The 23,636-nt window shown below is 53.9% G+C and overlaps 1 protein-coding gene across 4 annotated transcripts in view; it reads left to right on the top strand.

Annotated features, from left to right (window-relative positions):
- The window catches only part of DLGAP4 (DLG associated protein 4), a 141,083-nt gene that overhangs the window by 72,973 nt on the left and 44,474 nt on the right, over positions 1-23,636 (top strand). The window contains exon 1 of one of the 4 annotated variants that reach the window (XM_018057812.1): positions 3,625-4,493. The exons of the other annotated variants lie outside the window; for them this stretch is intronic. Coding sequence (XP_017913301.1) covers positions 4,463-4,493 — 31 coding nt within the window. The 5' untranslated portion in view covers positions 3,625-4,462. Of the gene's footprint in view, positions 1-3,624; positions 4,494-23,636 lie in introns of those variants that run through there. 4 annotated transcript variants of the gene reach the window in all.

A 23,636-nucleotide genomic window follows, 5' to 3' on the forward strand; every position in this document is an offset into this window, starting at 1 on the left:
TGAACTGGGATAGGTTGCTGGCCTGGGAAACATCCTGGATCCTTTTGGATCTAGTTTCTGCTCTGCTAAGTCACTCTGGGTGGGTCCTGGCCCCTTCCTGTGCCCCAGATTCTCCATCTATGTTGTGAAGCTTGGATTTGGAGACCCCCAAACACCTCCTATCTGAGTCACAGAATGCTCTGTCCTCTTTCCTTTGTTCCCTCTCCCCTCCCCCGGAACTCCCCCAGTTTCTTCTCTGATTCATTCTCTTCTGCACAGACACAGGAAGGGAGGCTGACAAAATTGCAGTAAGCAGCCAGCCTTCCAGGCGCCCTCATCCCCCAAGCCCTCTCCCAAGCCTGACCCTCCACAGTCTCTGATTATCACGCTACAGGCTCCTGTCGGGTTGGACACTCCAGTCTCCAGAGTGTCAGGGCAGAGAGGAATCTCAAAGACCATCATGTCCAGCGATGCAAATAGGCTTCAACTCACTTGTCATTCCTGATCCCTGGAGCTCAGGACTGAGAGTGAGTTAAGCAGAGAAGTGTGGCACCATTGATTAGTGATGTCTGCTTTGGCCAGGAGAGTTGTACTTTTCTGACATTCCTGATTTAGCCCAGTTAATCATGTGCACACACACACGCATGTGCGCACACATACATACTGACAGATATTTTACAAAGAAACTGTAGCCTAGAAAAGGTGAGTGTCAAGTCAGGGTAACCCAGTTAGTAGGTCAAGGAGCTCTTTCCCCCACTGGGTCAGCCTGACTTGAGTTCCCCACTATTCTGTGGGTGTTGAAGGGTGTGCATCCAAGGTTCTGGTAAAGAGCTGCAGTGTGGTCACAGGAGTTTCAAGAAGAATCATCTGGCAACATGGGCAGGATGGATTGGAGGCTGTGCAGTGGCCCAGGCAAGGCCCAGGGAGCTTGGGCAGGGAACATACAGTCAGAGAATAATGCGAGTGTCCAGGAGACTTTCCTAGAGTGAGTGATGAGGAGCCAGAATTCCTGCCTCTTGAATGAGGGCCCTCTCCACAGAAGGCACTGGGCAGAATGGGGCCTTCCTCCCTGGGCGCCACCCAGCCTTGGACCAGGAAGTCCCTGGTTAACTGAGCCAGTCTCCTAAGTCCCATTTTTAGGCAGACCCGTAGAACCTTCTCAGGGAAACAGTGATTGGGCTGCTGGTGGGCAGGCTGGGAATCCCAGGTTTCTGAATGAGACAAAAATATCCCTTACTCACTCAAGGGTAGAGAGGTCAGGCCAAAGGAGGAGAGACTAAGGTGCTTACATTGAATCGTGGAGGCCCTACAGTGGTGGTGAAGGACAGGAGCCTTGCCATGGGGCATCCCTTTCATTGACTAGATGTTCACTGATCACCTACCATGAGCCAAGTGGTGGTGCAGGACCAGGGACACCTCAGTGAGCAAAATGGAAACCCTAGCCTTCATGGAGAGTATGCTCTTGTTGGGTGCAGATGGGTGGGTTGGAGGACAGACAAAGCAGTCAGCATAAATAATGCAAATAAATATATGGGGTTTTAAAAATGTTTCTTTATTTGGCGTGTCAGGTTGCAGTCTTCATTGTGGCATGATCTTTTTGTGGTTGTGGCGTGGGACACATCGTGGGCTTAGTTGCCCTGGTATGTAGGATCTTGGCTCCCCAACCAGGGATTGAACCCACATCCCCTGCGTTGGAAGGCAGATTCTTAACCCCTGGACTACCAGGGATGTTCCTTAATTATATGGCTTATTGGAAAGCAGTGTAGGGCAAGGAGTACTGGGAGTGTCAGCAGGGGGAGGGGAGGGATATTGCAGCATAAATAGGGTACCAGGGTAGACCTCATTGAGAAACGTGTTTGAGCAAACTCTTGAAGGAAGTGAGGGAAGAAGTGGTGGTGGGGTACTCCAGGCTGGGAGAAGAGTGATACAAATGCCCAGAGGCAGGAGGGCTCCGTAGCTGATGGAGGCCAAACAGGGCTGTGGGTGTGGTTGGGACACAGCAAGGCAGTCAGACTGTGCTTTGGGGCTTCCTGAATTTTCCTGCGTAATCAATCTAAAGACTAAGTGAATGATATAGGTGTAGCCGTGACTGTGAGAAGGGCAGAGCAATCTAGTATTTTCAAAGTGCCTAGTGCAGTGCCTGGCATCAAAATGGCAGTGCCTGGCATCAATATTAAAAGGAAATGGTTGCTTTTAGTATTTTTGTTGTTGCTGTTTATTCACTCAGTCATGTCTGACTCTTTCGTGCCCCTGTGGCAGTAGCCCGCCAGGTTTCTCTGTCCATGGGATTTTCCAGACAAGAATCCTGGAGCGGGTTGCCATTTCTTTCTCCAGGGGATCTCCCCAACCCAGGGATCCAACCTGCATCTCCTGCATTGCAGGCAGATTCTTTAGCACCAAGCCACCAGGGCAGCCCGCTGTTATGATTATAACTTTATGCAAAAATCACAACAGTGCTATTGGAAACTGTATCATCTTCAGTAAATTTGTCTCCATTTTACATTTGCCAAACAGAGGTGCAGAAAAGGGCAGGGGCTTGTCTAGGTCACTTAGCAAGGCAGGTTGGGAAGCAGAAACTGGATATGCAGATGGTAGACTTACTGTAGGTGCAGCCTGAAGGGATGAGGCCCGGAGCAAGGGCCAGGACTGTGAGTAAGGGGACTCACAGGGGCGAGGCGGGGACTGCATGAGGTGAGGAAGCTCCATGAATTGTGAAGGGAGTGACTTAGGAATTTACACAGCTCCTATTGCACTTGGCCCTCCAAGGTATCATGGATGTAATGGTTTTATTTTACTAAAGAGGAAACTAAGGTTCAGGAAGTTGAATGAGCATCTTGTCCAAGGTCACACAGCCCTCCAGAGACTGAGCAGCGATTAGAACCCAACCTGCAAGACCCCAGATGAGCACAGCAAAACCAGGAGGGAGCGGTGGGGACACTAGAAACCCTTAGGACGTAGAGTCCATAGTATTGGGAGGCTAATTTGACCACAAACAGGTGAGACGATGTGTTTGTGCGGAGCCTCTGTTTCCCCTGGGGAATATCCAGGTGTAGCCACGATAAACTGGTACAGACTCCGCGGGCCCCTCGCTCGTCAGGGAGCATGCGTCTTGTTCCAGCTGGAACCGGTTTGTGGGGGCGGCTGGAGGGGCGGAGTCCCGGGTGCTCAGGCACGCGCGTGCTGACGTGGGCGCGCGCTCCCTCGCAGGGTCGGGCGGCCTGGGCGTGGGCTGGACTGAGCGTCTCGCGCGCTTGCGCACCCGCTCCGCCGGGCGCGCGCGACGGGCCACGTGCCGAGAGGGCCGCGCGCGGCCCCGCCCGCCCCGGGAGTCCCGAGCGACGCGCGCGCGCGTCTGACGCGGGGGGCGGGGCGGGGCGGGGCCGGCGCGGGGCTTTAACCCAGAGGCCCCGCCCCTCGGGCGTACAAAACCGGAGCCTCGGGCCGGGCCGCGTGAGGGAGGAGGGTGAGTGCCCGCCGCTGGCCGCAGCTGCCGCCAGCCCGTCCGTCACTTCGTCGGTCTGTCCGGTCCACGTCGTCGCCGCCGCCGCCGCCTCAGCCCGGACGCCTGGGGCCCGCCCAGCGCCGCTCAGAGCAGCCGCGGCCCCGCGAGGAGACGGGCGCCGCCCCCGCCCGGCCCTGCCCCCGCCCTCCTCCCAGTCTGTCCGTCCGTCCGTCCTCCCGCCCGCTCGCGCTTCCGTCCTTCTGTCCAGCCACCGACCCTGGGGCCCATCTCCCCGCTCCGCCCGCTTTGTCTCTCCCTGGCTCGCTGTCTCTTTGTCTCTGCCCTCGCGCTGCCTCCCAGCCCCTCCCTCGCTCCCCGATCTCGGGTCCCCCTCCAAGCGCTCGTCTCATCCCTCAGAGTCTCCCTCTCGGAGCGCCCCTGTTCTTCGGGACTCCCTCTCTGAGCGCCCTCTCATCTTCTGGGGAGGGGGCTTTCTTTCAGAACACCTTCCACACTCCCCGCACATCCCTTGGGGATCCTCCCTTCCATCTGTCCCCCACACCCCGGAGGTCTTGCTCCTTCTTAGCCCTCCTTTCTGCAGGCTTTTGCCTCTTTTGGTGTCCCCCCTATACGCTGGGACCTCTGTGATCCCTTGGGGTCTCTCCTTGGGACCCCCGAAGCTCCCCAGCTCCCTGACTTTCGTACCCCCTCCCTGCCTTTCCTTGGTTTGTCCCCCAGTCGTTGTTCTCTGTCGGGCCTCCGCGCCCCCCAGCCCCCTGGGTCGGGGTCCCCTGCTTTGCTCTCCCTGCCTCTCCCTGTCCTTACATCTGTCTTGCTGGTGTCACCGCTCGATGTCTCTTGCGCTGCAGACCCCTTTTTGAGGCTTCTCCTCTGCCGGGGGTCTTGCCCCCCACTCCCCCACCCCCCACCGCGCTTTCTCCGCCCCGTCTCCCTGTCTCCCCTTTCTCCGCTCCTGTGTCTCTCCCTCTCCCCTTTTCTGTCTTTGCCGGTCTCTGGGTCTCTGACCCCCATCCGGCCCTCATGGCTTTGTGTCTGGAGCTCTTGAAGCAATGTGAGTGGTGGGGTGTCCGGGTCGGGCCGGAGTCCCCCGCAGGCTGGCCGCGGCCGAGGCTCCATGGGGTTGGCGCTGGGGCGAGGGCTGGCGCTGGGGACTCCCCACCAAGAGGGCAAGGGGGTAGGGGCCAGGCTGTCTGGCAGAGGTGGGAGTGGGGGCCCTTCCTGCTCTGAGGCTTCTGCTTTAGTTGCTTGTGTGTGTGTGTGTGTGTGTGTGTGTGGACCGTGCCACGGGCTGGGCATCCCTGCCTGCTTGGCCCTGCATGGCCTGGCATTTTGTGATCGCTTGTGGGCAGGCCTGGGCTATTTTGGAGCCAGCAGGATGTGATATCACTTGGGCGTTTATTTAGACCTGACTGGGGGTGGGGGCTGCGTTCTTGCCAACTTGAGTAATCAAATTTTGCAGGGGGGTGCGGCCTCCTAGGCAGCTGGGCTGTGAGGTTTGGGGCCAGAACTTGTAAGCCACCAGATGGGCAGGTGAACCAGGGTTTATTCTGCCTTGGTCTTGCTGAGACCGTTGGTCAGGGTGAGGGGAGAAAGGAGTTGTTCTTCACGTGACCACCTTTGAGGTTTGGGTGTAGTGATCTAAGACCTCTGGGGCCATGGGTCTGCCAGCCTCAAACCTTGTGACCTTGAATGAGACCCTCAACCTTTCCCAGTCTCAGTTTCTCCATCTGTAAAAAGGGGATAGTTGTGTCAAGCTCACAGGGTTGTCATGAAGATCAAATGAAATATCTGTAAAGACACTTTGGGAACTGCCAGCCTAGCTCTAACCTGAGCTCCACAGAGGGGAAGCAGCTAGTCCATGGGCACACAGGCTAGTTCATGGCAGAGTTGGGATGGGGATCTGGGCCTGGGACGCCCCGGTCCAGAGTTCTTTACCCCAAACTCCATTGCCACCTATTATTCAGAGATACACCTGTCCTGTCAATAGGGCAGGGAACCAGCTGTCCCCTTTTATGCCTCGATTCTCAGTTGTTCTTTTTCAGTTTGTAAAGGTAGGTGGGTGTGCCCAGCGGGATGTCTGTGCTGGGAGGCAGTCGGATTTTCCATGTTCCATCCCATTGTTATTTAAGGGTGGTCCTGCTTGCCCAGTGGCACTTGGGAATAAAGTCAGTCAGTCTGTGGTTGTGAGCCCCACCTGCTTTGCCAGCTTCCCATAGAGCAGGGGAACAAAGGCCCCAGCTGAGAGATGCTCTGCAGACAGCTGGGGTCCGCTGTCAGGGAGCCTCAGATGTCCCAGAACTTTGGAGCAGGATATCAGATCAGCTGTGATAGCTCCCTCGTCTCATAGACAAGGTCCAGAAAGCACAGAGGATTCAGCGAGGACTCCTGCATCCTCCTCTGTAACACTGCCAGACCTGTCCCAGTCAGGCAGTGTCACCTGCTCACTGGTGTATAATGACAGCTTCCAACATCCATTGACCTCTTACTGTGGGCCCCGAGCTTGACATGTTACACAGATTTCGTGCAGTGGGGAGGAGAAAGGGCTTGGTTTCTGGTCTAGAAGTGGGAGGATCAGGGTGTGGTCCCCACACCGCACTGTGTCAGCGAGGCTGCTTTTCCCTGGGCTTCAGCTTCCGTATATGCAACATGGGAATAATCTTCCTTGTCCTCAGACGGATTCTGAAATCATGGAATCCCTAAAGAAATTCCAGGCGGCAGACTGCCAAGGTTCTATTCTCGGATCTGATGCTAAGCTGCTGTGTGACTTCAGACAAGTGTCTTCCTCTATCTGTATTTTTCCTTCAAAAAAATGAGGAAGTTGGATGTTGTGGTCTTGGAGGTGCTTTCAGCTCTGACATTTGAGGATTTTTTTTTTTAAACACCTGTGGTCTTTTTTGTTTAAATTATGAATGACATTTGAGGATATTGAGGTAACTGAAAGGCCACCTATTTGTACCTACATCTCGTCTTACCTGTAAAAGTGTGTATGATCACAGAATAACAGAATGTGTTGAGTGCTGCCAGGTATGTGTTGATGATATACTGTGGGGTTTCATCAGAGAGAGACCTTGTCCAGGCAAAGAGATCAGAGACACTTCCAGAAGGAGGCAGTGCTTGAGCCGGGCCCCTGTACCTGACACGTTTTGCCTCTTATAGGAACTGTTCCAAACGAAAGAAAGAGTGTGGGGTTTTGAGTCGAAAATGCCTGGTTTTAATTGTTCTCCACTCATTGCGGGTGTAATCTTGGTCTAGTTACTTTCTTTCAACTTTGGCTTCTTCATCTGGACTCAAGATAATCATATTTACACTGCAGGGTCATGGTGAGGATTAAGTGAGATTCTATATTTAAAAATACCTAGTACACAGTAGGTGACTTCTCAGGTAGCCCGGTGGTAAAGAACCCACCTGCCAGTGCAGGAGATATGGGTTCAATTCCTGGATCAGGAAGATCCCCTGGAGAAGGAAAGGGAACCCACTCGTCTTATTGCCTGGAAAATCCCATAGACAGAGGAGCCTGGTGGGCTGCAGTCTATGGGGTCGCAATGAGTCATTCATGATTTAGCAATTGTGCACGTGTGCAGTACACAGTAGGCATTTAATAAATGGGAGCCTTCACCTCCAAGTAATATCTGGATCCCTTTTTTCTTAGTGGGAACAAGACAGAGGCCCAGACTCTCCCACTGCCCCTCTGTGGCTGGGGTTCAGGTGACAAGGAAAGCACCTTCTGGCTGTTCTGATGTATAATAGCAGTAATCCTCTAATCTCTCCCTCGCTGTGTGAGACCTTGTATAATCTGCCAGGCTCTTTCCTTACCCACTGTTGCCCACAACAGTCCTGGGAAGAAGTCAGAAGCCAGTGGAATTCTCCCTGTTTCACAGGTGAATGAAGCACAGGGGGCCCGGGGAGGGCCTTGCGCCCAGGCCTCTTGACTTTTCTTCTGCTGCAACCACAGTGTTGCTCCATATTTACTGCTGCCTGGTAGCCTACCCCTTGGGCCACCTTCTCTCCATCTGGGATCTGTTCTGCCAGGAGAGTTTGCTTGACATTTCCCCAGCCTCTCAGCTCATCTCAGACTTAAAGAGACTAGCTTGAGTTTGGGTGGGGACTGAGTCACCACCTTCCTCCACTTTCTCACCCTGAGCCACAGCCAGACATGCCCAGAGGGCCACCACCGTAGACCTGCTGGTCATAGACCCTGCACACAACAGGCGTTCCTCCCAGAAACTCAGGTGGCTCTCTCTGGGCTCTCCGGGGAGGGCAGGCTGCAGGGAGGCTCCATATGTATTTCTTCACGCCTAGGAGGTCGGGAAGCACAAGCCACACTGAGTTGTTGCCTGGCCTCTCCTGCTTCAAGCCCTTATGTGTGCTCTATCCTTCCCCGTGGTGCCTCGCTTCCCTTGGAGGCCACATAGTCAAATGCCTCCTCTTCAAGAAGTCTGTGATTGCTGCCTCTGGAGTCAGATGTGAATTTAGTCTGCACTCGATGAAAGTGTGACCTTGGAGATCACCTCTCTCTGCCTCCGTTTCCTCATAAAATTTAGGCTCCACATCTTGACACAGTTCAGGCTTCTGAGCCCTATCCCCAAAGGGTCTCAGTTGACCGGTCTCCTTTGGGAGATCTGGGTGCAGGAATGAGCTTTTTAAACCAGCCCCCTGGAGGAGGCTGATGCTGAGGGCTTGTGGATCGCGCTAAGGGAAAAGCTGAACTGAGTGATTCCTGGCCTGGGGTCAGAGTTTGGCTTGTCCCTACTGTGTGACCTTGGACTGATCGACTTTCTGCACTTCAGTTTTCTTCTGGGTCAGAAAGGGATGGAAATGCATTCCTCCCAGGTTGCTCTGAGAACGTAAACTGGTATCGGAAAGGTCCTGCAAGACATGGGAGCATGTCTGCCACACTGGGTGTTGGGGACTGCGCTGGGCGGTTTCTGGCATTATCCCACTGCATTATTGCAACAATCCTGTGATATGGGTCCCAATATGATCCCGGACTGACAGGTGGGGAGACTGGTCCCTCATCGTGCTCTTTGTTTCAGGCAGGATTGGTTGTTTCCAGAAAGAGGTTACCAACTTCCCCTGCTCAGTCCCAGCAGTAGACGCTGTCAGCCCTGGCCAGGGTAGGGGCTGTGAAATTGAACAGCTGGGCAGGAGTGCAGTGCAGTCAGCAACAGGAATTGAATGAGGTTGTCCAGGTGTGCGCTGTGTGTGCCTCTCAGGTTCTCAGGTTTCCCAGTCCTGTGGGAGGGGAGCCACAGCTGCCTTCCATCCCTCAGCCTGTGTTGGAATCAGCTGGTTTATCACCCGCCCACTCCTGGGAACCAAGGAAGACAAAAATCTATATTCTGGAGTTAAAAGATTATTGTTGCTTGTTTCACTGTAAGAAGCAGGCCCAAGGATGGGAAGGGACAGGACGTGCCTAGCACTCCAGAAGACCATGTCAGGGCCAGGCAAGAGCTACCGCCCTGCCTCCCCCCCAGGTCTCCCACATTTCTCTGTCCCTGGCCTGGTTCGCCTGGGGAGAGCTGGTGCATGGAGGCTCCATTTGGCCAGTATAGAGGACAAGAGCCAGAAAAGTGGTCCCAAGTGGTTGAAGCTGGACCCAGCTCAGCTGAATTGGGCTTGGAAAACACTCTCTGACCAGCGGTCTTCCCTCCCAGCCCTGGGCCAGACTCCGAGAGGATGGGAAAGACCAGACAGACAGGGCCTCTGCCCCTGGGAACTCAGGCTCTGACAAGGGAGACAAGGCCTACAATTATGAGAGACTGTGTGACAGTCTGTAATTAAGCATCTGCTGAAGAAAGGCTTTGTCTGCGGAGGAAGAAGTGAGCGTGAGCCAGAGGAAACAAGAGCCCTTGAGAGGGGGACTGGATTCAGAGACCAGCGTTGGGGCTGGCATTCCTGGGGATGGTTTCTCCAAAGGTAGAGGTGCAGGGGCTGGACACGGCGAGCACATATTTTGGAAACAGTGAGTAGACGAGTTTAGCTGCCGCTCTGGGAGGGCCCAGAAGGTTGTAGGCCGCATTGAACTTGAGCCGAAAAGCAGAGACTTTAGAGAGCCATGGAAGGTTTTAGAGCCAGAGCAGCACAACTGGAGGATTTTTTTCAAGATGAGTCAGGCTGGGTGAGTGGGACTGAATGAAAGTGGTGACGGGAGGAGCTTTGCAGGCATCCTGGAGAAGGAGAGGGTGGGGTGCAGGGGGAGCCCGTGGGAGGGGAAAGGGCCAGTTGGTGTGCAGAGGATGTGTGTTCCCTGAGGAGAGCCCAACTAGGGGCCTGATGGGCCAGTGAGAAAGATGCTGGGTCTTAATATTTGGAGCAGGGAATAACAGTCTGAGTGCATTGCTCGTCCACCTGCTCTGTGCCAGGCTCCGTGCCAGGGCCTCCATGGGTGCTCTCATGAAATCCTCTCAATAAGCCCGAGGCAGGCAGACTTACCATCCCCCTTTTACAGATAAGAAACGTGTGGCTCTGACCCAAGGCTGACTGCAAACACTGGCTCTCCCAGTTCAGCTCAGCTTCTTAGAAAGGAACCTTCTACTATTAGGGTCCTGGGAATCTGAACCTTCTTGACCCTTGAATTGAGACCCTTGAATTAATACATCCCTTGGGCTTTCCAGGCAGCACTAGTGGTAAAGAACCCACCTGCCAATGTAGGAGATGTTGAGAGACCTAGGTTCAATCCCTAGGTGGGGAAGATCCCCTGGAGGAGGTTACCACAGTTCATTCCAGTATTCTTGGTGGAGAATCCTGTGGCCAGAGGAGCCTGATGGGCTATAGTCCATGGGGTCGCAAAGAGTCGGACACGACTGAAGTGACTTAGCACATATGCACGCGCAAGTGTATCCCCTAAAGCCCACACGCCCCCTGGTTTCTAGAGACTGGAAGACCGGGGCTGAGAACCAGCTCAGAATTCCTTAAGGTGGAAACATCAGAGAACTGAAGGGCCTTCACATCAGCCGTTTTACTCACCAGGCTGTGAGCAGCCTCCAGAGCTGGGCCTCCTGTGGCTGGTCCAACTGTGGGCACGTCCATGACTGGGCACAGTGGAATTCTCCTCCGGCCTCCTCCCCCACCCCCAAGAGAGAGTGTTCCCTGGCCCAGCCACAAAGGCAGGAAGGGACTTGTCCAAGGTCCTCTCAGCTCAGGAGAGCCGGGTGATGAAACCCAGTTCTCCTCTCCCAGGCTGCAGCCAGGGATGCCCCCTGGGCAGAGGGAAGGCAAGGGGGAATGGTTTCCAGGGGAGGCAGCAGTGGTTGGTCACAGTGCGTGGCTTGGAAACCAGTGGCCAGTCCTTCTCTGTGTGCCCCCTTGAGCAGAGCCATGGCCGGGGGTCTTGGCACAGCTTCCACGCTCCGCTCCCCACTCCTCCCTTGCCTGCAGTAAACACCCCTGGGATCCTCATGCCAGTTCTAGTGATAAGTCACTTCAGTCATGTCCGACTCTTGCAACTCCGTGGGCTGCAGCCCACCAGGCTCCTCTGCCCATGGGATTCTTCAGACAAGAACACTGGAGTGGGTTGCCACTTCCTCCTCCAGGGGATCTTCCCAACCCAGAGGTCGAACCAGCGGCTCCTACATTACAAGCTAATTCTTTCCCACTGAGCCACCAGGGAATACACTGGCATCTACTCTCTGAGCCTAGGGGTTTACAGGGTACAATTGTAACTGCTCCCACGATTTTCATACCAGAAAGCAGGGCGAGAGTTTCGATGAGGGATTTTTGTGCTCCTTTGGAACAGACTGAGCCTGAGAAATTATGTAGACGTTGGCGGAGTGAACTAGAGTGCCCTGTGCTGTCCCTTTCGATTGTAGTAATTCATTTGATCAATGCTTTACCACTTGCCAGGTGCTTTGTTGTAAATGTGATCATTCTCAGGTATATTCATTCTTTTTATTTTGTTCTCAGCACATTAGTTTTGGATCCTTAATGTTTGTGTAGCCCTTTTTTGATTTGCAGAGAACTTACCCACCTTATCTCAGATTCTTACCCAGCCCTAGGAGGTCACTACTGTTCTTGTCATCCTCATTTTCCAGAAAGTGACTTGCCCAAGGTCACTCTGGGATTTATTGACTGAGCTGTTGTTCATTCATTCAACAAATATTTATTAAGTGCCTGCTGTGTGCCAGATGATGAGCTGGCCCTGGGAATACAGTGACCGGGAGAGCCATTTTAGAGACTTAGCTTCTGACCTCCCAGAGTCCACCGAACCTCCAGGGTCTAGCAAGGATCCACTCCAGTGCTCCTTCCCCCCACCCTGGGCTCTTTCCACTGCAGAGCCCTGGAATTTTGGGCATGAGGCTTACACCTAAATTGTTGTAGCCTGTGAGCCTTCAACCTGGAGCATCATGATAAAGCAAGCCAAGACAGCAAGTCTCTGCCAACTGAACTTCAAGAGTGACAAAGGAGGTCTTCGGTAATGGCTTAATTATTAACAAGAAGGTGAGGGAGGGCATCTCTACAGAAGGCCATCTGCTTCTCCCCAGGGGGATGGAAGTCGCCCAAGGGCGACTGTACCTAAGATCCTGGCCTGAATTTTCTGCTGCCTCCAAATATTTGATTACAGTCTGCACAGATGTGGAGCCCTGTGGCCATGTGCTAAGCTGGGGACCCTCCTTGGCATCCTTTAATATTAAATGAGACAAAGGCATATCGTAGGATATCAGTCTGGAAGGAACTCTCCCAGCCTCCTCACTTTCCCACGAGTGGGAACCACGTCTCAGAGGGGAAGGGTCTTGCCAGTATCCTACATGGAGAGAGATTCTTTTCTCCCTTTCTGTCTTAACAGCCCGACTTAGTTTCCCCAGTCCTTCTGGAGGAACTCCCCCCTCCCAACTGTACCTGTTGAGCATTCAAAGCCCTCTTCAAGTCTTTCATATGCCTTAAGGCCGAGTTTTTTCCCCCTGAGTCTTCCCTGCTACTTTCTCCCCTGCCCAGACCCTGTGGTGACCAGGCTGCCTCCATCTGCTTTCGGAAGCTGACCACCTATTCTGCAAGGTGACCAGCAGCCCTTGTTCAGTTCAGTCACTCAGTCGTGTCCGACTGTTTGCGACTCCATGAATTGCAGCACGCCAGGCCTCCCTGTCCATCACCAACTCCGGCCACCTCATCCAGCAGTCCTTGAGGAAGCTTCAAAATCCAGGTGTCTGGGCCTTGCCCCCAGGGAATGCAATGCCTGTCACCTAGAAGAAAGCTTCCTTGGGTACATTTTGCTGGAGTTCTTTTTTATGTGCAAAAGTTATGCTTCTCTTGAGAAAGCAATCCATGTAGGCGGTTAAACATTTCAAACTTGTAGGGAAAAAAATGTCTAGTGATAATTGTCTGTCTCCCACCTAGGCTCCTAGATAATCACTGTCAAACAGCCTTGGTGTTTTCCTCCAGAAATATTCTGCGTACGCGGGCAGCTGTGTCCGTCAGTCCATCTGGTTTTACTACCTAAGGAAATGGCAACCCACTCCAGTGTTCTTGCCTGGAGAATCCCAGGGATGGCGGAGCCTGGTGGGCTGCCGTCTGTGGGGTCGCACAGAGCTGGACACGGCTGAAGCGACTTAGCAGCAGCAGCCCCTGCTGTTCTGTTCCTTGTCGGCTTCACGCGAGGCTGTCTCTGTTGTAGGTTGTTCCTGTACGTGGCCGTGTAGTCCGTTGGTGGATGGGCCACCCACTGTTTATCTGGTCCTCTACTCAGGGACTTTTGTGTTGTTCCCAGCCTTGCTGTTACGAACACCGTTCCCCACTTGGCTGTATGTATGTGAGCAGGCATCACTGTGGGAGCCGCTCCTGCAAGTGGAATTGCAGTTTCCAAGAATCTGTGCACCTAAACTTCTGTTACCTTCTTCCGCATCCTGAAAATCTGTGTGTTTTGTAAAGCACCGTGGTTAGGTATTGACTATGCTGATCTAGCCCAGAGAGGGGGAGGCCGACCAGTGTCACTCAGCAGTTCTAAGCCAGTGAGATGTCTCTAGAGTAAGGTGCAGATGGGAGGGAGGGGGGGCAGGAATGAAGGGAAGAGATGGGCTGGGGGACACATCAGAAGTGGAGCCAGGATGGTGGGGAGGGATGCTGTTACAGGTACCTGGGGACCTGTTTGTGACTTGGTCTGCAGGGAGAGATGACTGCCCCTACACACACACACACATACACACACACCCCACACACACACCCCACACACACCCCACACACACCCCACACACACCCCACACACACACCACACACACCCCACACACACACACCCCACACACACACACACCACACACACACACACACACACACCCCACACACACCACACACACACACACCACACACACCCCACACACCCCACACACACACACCCCACACACCACACACACACACACACACCCCCCCCACACACACACCCCACACACACACACACACACCACACACACACACACACACACCACACACACACACACACACCCCACACACACCACACACACACACCACACACACACCACCCCCCCTTCCCCTGCTTCTCTGGTGTGTGCCACACCTGCTTGGCAGCAGCTAGGCCAGTGAGCTCATTGGTCCAGCAAATATTTACTTAGCTCCTGAATCCAGTCCTGGCTTAGCCACTCTGTCTCTGTGTCTTTCCAAGCCTCAGTTTTCCTCATCTGAGAGATAGGGAGACTCCTCCTTGCCTTCCTCATGTCACCAGGCTCCATCTCACCAGTGGGGAGATGTGGTAAACCAGCCATCTCCAAAAAACAGATGGCAGTGGTCTTAGCCATATCGTGGCTGGCACCCCGGGGTCAGCAGAGAGTGAAGTTTGAACCCATCCTGGGCGGGCTGCTGTCATTCTCAGCAGATGGCCTTGGCCCTCGAGTCAGGAGTTTCCAGGCAGCTGTTGGTGTCTCCTCTACAACTGTCTCCAGTCTGTACCAAGACTGGATCGGGCTCATCTCAGAGGTCTTCCTGACTTTGCTCCGTCCCAGGGGCTGCTCAGGATAAAAGAGTTGAGTTGACAGGTTGGAGAGAGACAAGACAGGAAGCTGAGGGAGGGTCTCCACATGGCAGCCAGAGTTTTGTGTCCTCCCACAAGCCCATAGGAAGACCCACAAGGATGACCCAGAAGGTCATCCTCTGGTCATTTCTGCAGCTCCTTTTCAGTTCTCAGTGGTGGCGGGGATGAGGAAGGGGAAGTCCTGTCCTTTTTCTAGTTTAAAGGGACACTTGAAATCACTAGCCGAGTTCCTCCTCCTGTTTTATCAGTGGGGAGAATGAAGCTGAGGTTGAGGCCCTCCTCCCAAGTGAGAAGTCAGGTGTTCAGCCCTTAACTCTCACTCTCTCTCCCACGTTGTCCCCATCTTTAGTTTCACTTTGGGGTTAAAAACCAAAGTGAAAGAAAAAGATAAAGCAGGAAGCAGCTGCCCGAGACCCAGCCCAGGCCACAGTGGGCCCTGGGGGGCCTCACAAGGCCTCGCTGGCAGGGGGGCAGGCCTCTTTCCGACCGGCTCCCACCCTGGTTCTGAGGGCCTGGCTGGGTGGGGGCTGGGCAGGGCCCCGCCAGGTGAGGCGCCAGGCTGAAGACAGGCGGTGGCCTCCTGGCCAGGCCCACGCTGTCTGGGAGACAGCCAGTTCAACGGGTTTCCCCCAGTAAAGTCAGCCTCTCCCGGGTGTGGCCCCAGATGGGGAGCAACTGCCTTTGAAACTCCCGTCCTTCCGGGGCAAGGCCGGGCTGGAGCTGGGCCCGTGTTGGCCTGGGAAATCAACCCTGGCTTCCCGAATCCAGCTTGCACAGAGCAGTTCCAGTCTCCCTGAAGGTAAGAGCTAGCGCCCATCTCCACCAAGAAAGCTTTTAACCTTTCAGTCCCTGTGGGCACTTACCTCAACCCCTGGTGGTTTCAAGGACCCAGATGGCCTGAAAGCCTTTTGTCCTGATTTTGCTTCCAGCCCCAGGGGCTTGGAGAGGACGGGTTGTGGGGAGCAGGAGCCATGCTTCTCCAGGAGTTGGTAGGTGGCCTCCAACAAGCCCCGGGATCTCAGGTTCCCCATTTGTTTCTTGGCAGGAGCTAGATCCTTCTAGCTCTGCCGTTCAGCCGAATCAATCTTGGTCCCTCGAGCTAGTGAGAAAGTTCTAACACGCTTTGGGTTCGCCCATGTGTTTCAGAGATGAACCGTTGCCTAACTACCTGGGGTCTCAAGTTCCTGTTTCTCTATGCTTTTTCTAAGGAACCTCTCAGCCTTGCCAAAGCAGATATGGTAACAACTTGGTTGCTTCAACAAATAGGACTTTTTTGTCCACCTCTCTTCCTCTCCTCTGCACAATCCCAAGGTCCCCAGGCACAGAGCTGTGTTGGTTCAAGTCTGCTCCGGGAGGGCACACACTGAGCACACAATAGGTGATCTGGACGTTGTGGCAGAGCGACTGCGCTGACGATCCACACTGGACCGTGCTGCTCCCCTGGGAGGCAGAACCCGGTGCTTACAAAGCCCAGCCGTGTCCTGAAGCCCACGTGCCAGGGGCTGTGCAGCCCGGTAGCTAAGAGCATAGATCTGGAGTCATACTGCCGGGATCCAGATCCTAGACTGCTGCCTGGAGCTCTGAGGCTTTGGCAAGTCGCTTAATCTCTCCGGGCCTCAGTTTCTTCATCTGCAAAATAGAGGTGCTAATACTGATATCACACGAGTCACAGTGTGAGAGTGAGTGTGTGTGTATATATGTGTGTAAAGCACTCAGCTTGGTGCCTGGCACAGTGGAAGCACTTAAGAAATGTTAGCCCTGCTCTTATTGATATCCAGAGAAGATGTGGAATATTTAAAGACCATCCCTGTCCCATGCCTGGGAAAGTTCAGATGCACGTGGTGTTTGGAGAGGAGTTGGTCATCTGATGGCTCTTTGTTGAGTGTGGGGCTCTGATGGGGAAGATGAAGCCAACTGAGGCAGGCTTTAGAGAGGACCTCAAAAGCAGGGGAAAACTCCAAGTGGATGGAGATTTTTAGGGGAGGTTGCCTCGGGTAGGAGAGGGAAGGCAGGGGCTGGTTATCCAGGGGTCTGGGGATCTGAGTCAGGCTAGAGAAGCCTGCCCAGAGCTGTCAGAGTCCACCAGGCACTCAGCCAGGGTTTATTTCGGTGCGGTCATCACTCCATTGGGCCGTTTGCTTCCCCGGGCTGTGATAAGGAGTCTGCTCTTAAGTGCTGTGAATACAGTAATAGGTCCAGGCTCTCCTGGAATGTTCTTGCCTTCCCAGGCTGCATGAGGTGCTGTTGGCCCAGCACAGGGAGTGGTAGCAGTCAGCAGGTGTCAGCCTGCAGGGTGGGAGGAACTGGGCTTGTCCGGCGGTACCTGTGAAGGCAGGGCAGCCAGCGCTACTGCTGCCACAGCAGTTTCCCCAAAGGGGGCACGCGCAGCAGTGTGTGGGAACAGTCCAGGGGAAGAGGACTTGGGTTCATCCCAGCCAGCTCCTCCCCGCCCCCACCTCCACGCCCCTTTCCAAACAATCGGCCACTCATGCCACGCGCTGAGCCAGGGGAAGAAGAGGGAACAAGACAAACTTGGTCTCTTTCCTCAGGGAGCTTGGAGACCCCATCCAAGCAAGTAAGGATACACAGGATACTGTATAATTGAGATCAGAGCCCTGAAGGAAACATAGTTGCCGAGAAGGACTTTCTCAGAGAGGATGGGGAAGGCACCTCAGGGAAAGTGGGGTGGAGGATGGGAAGGAGGCAGGCCAAGGCAGATTGGGAACTGCATAGGGGCAAGACCCTGAGGTGTAAGGCTTTTGGTGTGTGGAGGGAACTGGGACAGGTTCGGGTCTGCAAGGTCCGGGCCGGGCCTGGCTGGGCTTGGTGAGCTTGATTAAGTAACATCAGCGCTTCCAAATGCTTACATCATCATCACTGACATCATCAAGTTTTCATACTGATCATTAGTCATCTAGGGAAAACTTCTTCAGCGCTCCCCACTTACTGCTAACGCCCTTTCACATACTGCTTCAGCAGTGCACAGAGCCCTGTTGCTTCCCTCGCTGAGGGAGGCGGGTTGTAGTTAGCACTGCTGTCTTTAGAAATGATGGAACAGAGAGGTGAAGTGACTTAACTGGAGTCACACAGCTTAACCAAGATTTGAAATCCTGACTCACTGCTCTTTCTTTTCTGCCAACTGCTTTTGTTTAAGAAGGCCAAAGCAGAAGTTTCTACTTCTTTTTAGCCAGATTGCCATTCCAGAATGGCTCATGCTTAGTCGTACCTAACTCTTATCGATCCTTTGAACGGCACCCTGCCAGGCTCCTCTGTCTGTGGGATTTTTCAGGCAAAAATACTGGAGTGGGTTGTTGCCATTTCCTCCTCCAGGGGATCTTCCTGACCCAGGGATCAAACCCACATCTCTTGCATCTCCTGCATTGCAGGCAGATTCTTGACCCACTGAGCCGTTGGGGAAGCCCAGTTTGAAAGTTCTGGTGTAGAATGATGGCATAGTGGTTGTGTTAGGGCACTGGGATTAAAGTGACTTTGTAACTTCTCTGTACTGTTATACAGGGTATTTATAGTTCTTTTTTTGTTTTATTTAAGTATTTATTTGTCTGCGTTGAGCCTGAGTTGCAGCACACAAACTCTGTAGTTGTGGTGCGTGGACTCCGGAATGCGCAGGCTTCAGTAGTTGGGGCGCACGGGCTTAGTTGCTCTGTGGCATGTGGAGTCTTGGTTCCCAGACCAGGGGTCCAACCTGCATCCCCTGCATTGCCAGGTGGGTCCTTAACCATTGGACCATTAGGGAAGTCCCAAGTTTTAATTTTTTTAACCTCCACATTTACCTTCCTTCTAACTCCTTTCCAAGGTTCTAATACTAACACATCCATCTCTACCCTTGTAGACCTCCAGTCTTTTTAATTTTCTATTTGCATTTTAAAATTTTGTTTATTATTTATTTTTGTCTGCACTGGCTCTTCATTGCTCAGCTCGGGTGTTCTCTAGTTGGAGCAAGTGGGGGCTGCTTTTCGTCGCAGTGTGTGGGCTTCCCGTTGTGGTTCTGGAGCACACACTCTCGGTGTGAGGGCTTCAGTAGTTGCGGCACGTGGGCTCAGTAGCGGCAGCTCCCAGGCTCTAGAGCACAGGCTCAGTAGTTGTGGCACACGGGCTTCGTTGCTCCACAGCAAGTGGGATCTTCCCAGACCAGGGATCAAACCTATGTCCCCTGCATTGGCAGATGGAGTCTTAATCCACTGCACCACCAGGGAAGCCCTGTTTGAATTCTGCTGTTCCCCACCCCGCTTTTTAAATTTCTATTTCCTGAATCTCAGGAAATAGTCATCTCAGATTATTAGTCAGCCCCTGCTCATAAATACATTTAAGTCAAATCAGAAAATTCATGCTTAAAGTAGCTTTAAATATTTTACTTGTGACTTCTGGATTTTGGTGAAAATTCAGTGTGATGACTGGGGCTCATTTGTAGAGGATTCCTCAGTGGACTCTCACTAGCCCTTTTTTTTTTTTTAATTGCGGTTAAGTATACATAGAACTTTACTGCTGAAACTGCTTCTAAATGCACAGTTCAGTAGTGTGAGGCACAGTTCACATCTTTTACAGCTATCGCTGCCCTCCATCTCTTTTTATCTTTGCAGAGCTGAGACTCTACCCGTTCCCTCCTCCTCCAGCCCCCGCAAATCACACTTCTACTTTCTGTTTCTGTGGCTGGGTACCTCATGCACTAGCCCATTTTAAGGAGGTATATTTGAAAGGAAGAATAGGTGGTGTCTGAATAACAAACTCTTCGGGTTAACTCTCCAAGTTAATGCACACCGCAGCCCTCAGCTTTACTTGGCTGGGTTCTAGCAGAATTTTTAAAAGGCTGCTCATCTCCCAGGAGGGCTGTCTCCCCAGAGGCAGCCTTGGTTCCCACGCCTGCGGTGGCTGTGTGGAGCCTGGGCACAGCTTCAGGATCCTTAACACAGGCAGGTGCTACTAATCAACCAGAAGCAGCACACCAGGTGGAAACTGTGTCATCCCCGCCTAGTGCCGTGCCCAGCCTTTACAGATCAGTCCTAGGAGGGGAAGGGACCATTTGAGGGGCAAGTGATGTCACAAGTCTCTTTGTGAGAGCGGAAAAGGGCCTGGCAGGACAGCCCAAAGCCTGGGGGAGGCGGGTGATAGGTAATGCTTGCAAAACATCAGGGCAGAGCAGCTCCCAGAGGGGTGGAAGGTAAGGTCAAGGTCAAGTCCACTTTCTCCAGGTGCTCTTCAGAATGCTGGCTTGGGCTTGAGGTCTGTATAAAAGTAAATGCTAGCCGGAGTCCGCCAGCAGAAAGGGGAAACCAGGCTTTCTGTGGTGACTTCCAAGCTTTATAGGAACGTGTGTTGTCAGTCTCCTTGCCAGCAAACTTGTATTTTTGTTGTGCAACCAGATGCTGTGAAGGTTGGTTTCTGGAGATTGAAACCTGAAAGGTTTTCCCTCACTTAGTAGATAGAACACAGCTTGCTGGGTGATGCTGAGCAAATCCCTCAGCCTCTCTGAGCTTCCGTTTCCTCAGCAGCACAAAGGGCAATGGTGAAAACATCTCCTCGTGGGGATCAAATGTAAGGACCTCGGAGAGTGACAGGGCCATAGCTGCCGATGCCTGAGCAGGCGAAAAACACCGGTACCTATGACTATTAGTCGCTAATATTCAACCAGTCCTTACGGGGGCGTCTCACACTGTGCCATTGCAAGGGCAGGGTTCTGTGGATGGGATTGGGAAGCTGCTGACCTTCCCCTGGGTAGGTTTTCTTTCAAAGAGATCTTCCCGCGTGTCACCATATTGTGCTTTTAGAGGTGGCAGGAGAAACATCGCGTAGAGAGGGGTATGGCCGCGTGAGGGGGAAGGCCCTGCAGCCCTGCGCTGCTTTGGGGGTGAAGTCAGAGGATCCTGCCTCGTGAGTGGCAGCGGGCACTCTCTGGGGGGACCCCTTCTGGGTGCCACGGGCATGGGAAGCACGTGGTCCTTGCCTTCCGGAGACTCAGGATCTAAAGGGAGGAGGAGAAGAGTAAGGCCTGTGAAACAGTGTGATGGCAGAGGCCTGTGACGCCTCTAAACCGGTCACAGGGGGTGACCCAGTGAGGGGCACCGGGCCGGGGCGGGAGGGCAGTCAGGGAAGTCTCAGAGCGAGGAGTGCTCGGAGTAGACCAGAAGCGGGAGAGGCAGTAGGGTGCAGGAGTGGGGGTGGTGCAGGCAGGGAGCAGCCATGCAGAGGCCTGGACACTGTGGACATGGGGGGTTGGCATGGAGAGGGGGGCAGAGAGGAGTTAGAGGGGTGCTTGGCGAGGCAGGGACACCAGAGGTCACCACCCTAAAATATTAACACAGGTATGCAGGCGTGGCCCCGGGGGATGGGCAGGTGGCTGGGGTCCTCAGGACCCTGAATTTTCCTGAGCCTGCCCCCTGGAGGGACAGGACACCTCACTTCTGCCCCAGGCCAGAAACCCCCAGCTTCTGGGCCCTTGAGTGCTTGGAGGGCCTGGGGTCAGACAGGTGCCCTGTGGGCCCCTGGCTCAATATGCAGGCCCCTCTTGCCTGAAGAATCCCATAGACAGAGGAGCCTGGCGAGCTGCAGTCCATGGGATCGCAAAGAATTGGACACAACTGAGCTGCTAACACACACACACAGGCAGTTGTAATGATGGTTCCTCACCTGCCAAGCCCTTTCCCATCTGTGGGAAGATGAATCTTGTGGCAGTCCTAGGGCAGTGAACAGGGCGAGCCCGTATCCTTCCCTTCTTACCAATGGGAGCCTTAGTCATAACCATGAGTCAGTGCAGAATGGTGCTCACACTCAGGGCCTCCCGACCTACAGGCTTCCCTCAACTCAGCAGCAAGTGTGGGGGGAGGTGAGAGCCAGGATAGCCAGTTCCGGCCGCCCTCATATTCTCAGGAGGGGGTTTCCCGTCTCAGGTAGGGGCTCTGTGCCCCAGACTGTCCAGAGGAAGTCCAGGTCCAGCCCTGACCGTGCTGTCTTAGAGGTAGTCCGTCCTTATTTCCTTTGTAGCTTGGCCATCTGAACATTCTCCTGCCCCTCCTCTGATTGTTAGAACCAATTCTCTGGACGCCAAAAAAGAATTAACAGTGAATGTCATACACACAAAAAAGATGTCTGATGTCACATCGAGAACTGAGTGTGAAGTAGGAAGCGAAGAAAGAGCAAACATCTTAGGCCTGGGAGGCATCTTAGAGGCCACACCTGTGGGAACATGAGTCCCTCCCTGCATCCACTGTGCCTGGGTCCAGCCTAGCTGACCGCCTCCTAAGCAGCTTTGCCCCTTAGAAACGCCTCCTTAGGATGAGGCAACATCTCTTCCCCTTGGACCCCCACCTTCGTGACCCCCTTTGGTTGCACTGTGATGACCGGGACCATGTGTGTATGTGACAGTCTCCTAGGTATTTGAAGACTTCCCGGCTCCTACTCCAGTCCCTCAAAGCCCCCCACCCCTCGTGTGCACTGGGCACGGCTCATGGTGCACACGTGTCACGCCCATCTGTGGCAGATCTGTGACACACGCCACTTGTCAGTTGCAGGAACTCTTGTTCCCTGGTGGCCCGAGCTTCCCTGGTGGCTCAGATGGTAAAGCATCTGCATGCAATGCAGGAGACCCGGGTTCAGTCCCTGGGTCGGGAAGAGCCCCTGCAGTAGGAAATAGCAACCCACTCCAGTCTTCTTGCCTGGAAAACTCCGTGGACACAGGAGCCTGGTGGTCTGCAGTCCACGGGGTGGTAAAGAGTCGGACACGGCTGAGCGACGAATACTTTTTCTCTCTGTTTAGTCAGTCCCAGGCTTTCTGCTGCAGTACTCCACGTGGCTGCACCCAGTCGGTGGAGCTGTACTTCATTGTGAGTTTCCTGAGGTCGAGGACTACTCATCCTGGGTCCCTGGTGCCCACCCAGGGGCCAGCGTGCGGCCTCGCTTGTCATAACGAGAGGATGGATTAGAAACTTCTCCCCAGTGCAAATTGTCCCCTTCTCGTCAGGCTCCAATTTGGTAACACCCCTGTCCACAGTCACCAACAGTCCCCACTGCTTTACCCAGGAGCCCCCTGGGGTTGCCCCCTCCCTGGTCCTGCACCTTCCTCTGGTGGTTTAGCCTCAGACCGTGTCTGTGACCCGCCGGAGTCACTAGGGCATTTCCCACGTGTCTGCTGCTCTGTGTAACTGTCTAACGTGGGATCCTGAACGGAGGACCTTAATATAAGCTCTGAGGGCCAGGCCCTCTCCCTTCCTGTGTCCCTGTCCCCAGGCCTGGCACCACAGAAGGTGGCCAGCCTGGGCTGACCTGAGCTGAACTCACGGTTTTCCCCATTCACTGCTGCACCGTTCATCTCATCTTGTCTCTCAGCCGCCCAGGGTTCTTGGCTCCAAATTCTGTCACCCGATAGGCCACCTGTCACTCCAGGCACAGTGAATGAGCCTGTTAACACCGTCTTTCTATTCTGGGATTCGCTTGGTCATTCAGAATGATGAAAGAGGCCAGCAATCGAGGTGCACAGGGCCTGGCAGTGTCTGGCTTTGCACACTGGACGCAGGGTCCTGTGACAGCTTGTCAAAAGCCAGGCTTTTTGTGACCCGTTACCAGGGTTTGACGTCAGCCCTCCAGTAGTGAGGATGGTTTTAGAGGCCCTTTCTTTTAACTGGCACTCCCCAGGCTGGGCTCCTGGGACCTTAAAGTTTTGGAAAGGCCGCAGCGAGGTTCACATGCTAGAGCTGGCATTTGACAAGTCAGATAGTATTTGAAAAGCCAAATCTTGGATCCTCCACCCCCTACTCCTCCGCCAGGCCAGGCAGGGGCTGTCCACGTCAAGTTTTTGCGTTGGGCTGGAGCCATAGTGGCCCGGTAACGGGCCATCTTCTACCTGTCAGCACCTCCTTACTAGAATTTATAGCTTTAATGTACGAGACAAATCACGATTCAGTAACTGCTGGCATCTCTTTAAAGCTTGGACTCCCAGGGGTGGTGGTAATAAGGTGTCCTGTGGGGTAGGGCAGGGGCCTCAGCAGAGCTTCTGGCAGAGCCAACTTTGCAGGCAGGTCTCCGGGGAGAAATAAAAGGATTCTTGCAGGAGATTCCAGCACAGAACGGGTGGTGAGGGGTGAATGTTGCCTGACAGGTTGCTGACTGGATACAGTCGCGGTAATGGTAGAAATGTTTTTTGAGAAACAGCATGCTGGTTAGGAGCTGGAGGAGGTGGGGCTCGGCCACAGTTGGGTGCCTCCCTGAATGTCT

Source organism: Capra hircus, chromosome 13 (genome assembly GCF_001704415.2).
Source record: "Capra hircus breed San Clemente chromosome 13, ASM170441v1, whole genome shotgun sequence".
NCBI classification, from domain to species: Eukaryota; Metazoa; Chordata; class Mammalia; order Artiodactyla; family Bovidae; genus Capra; species Capra hircus.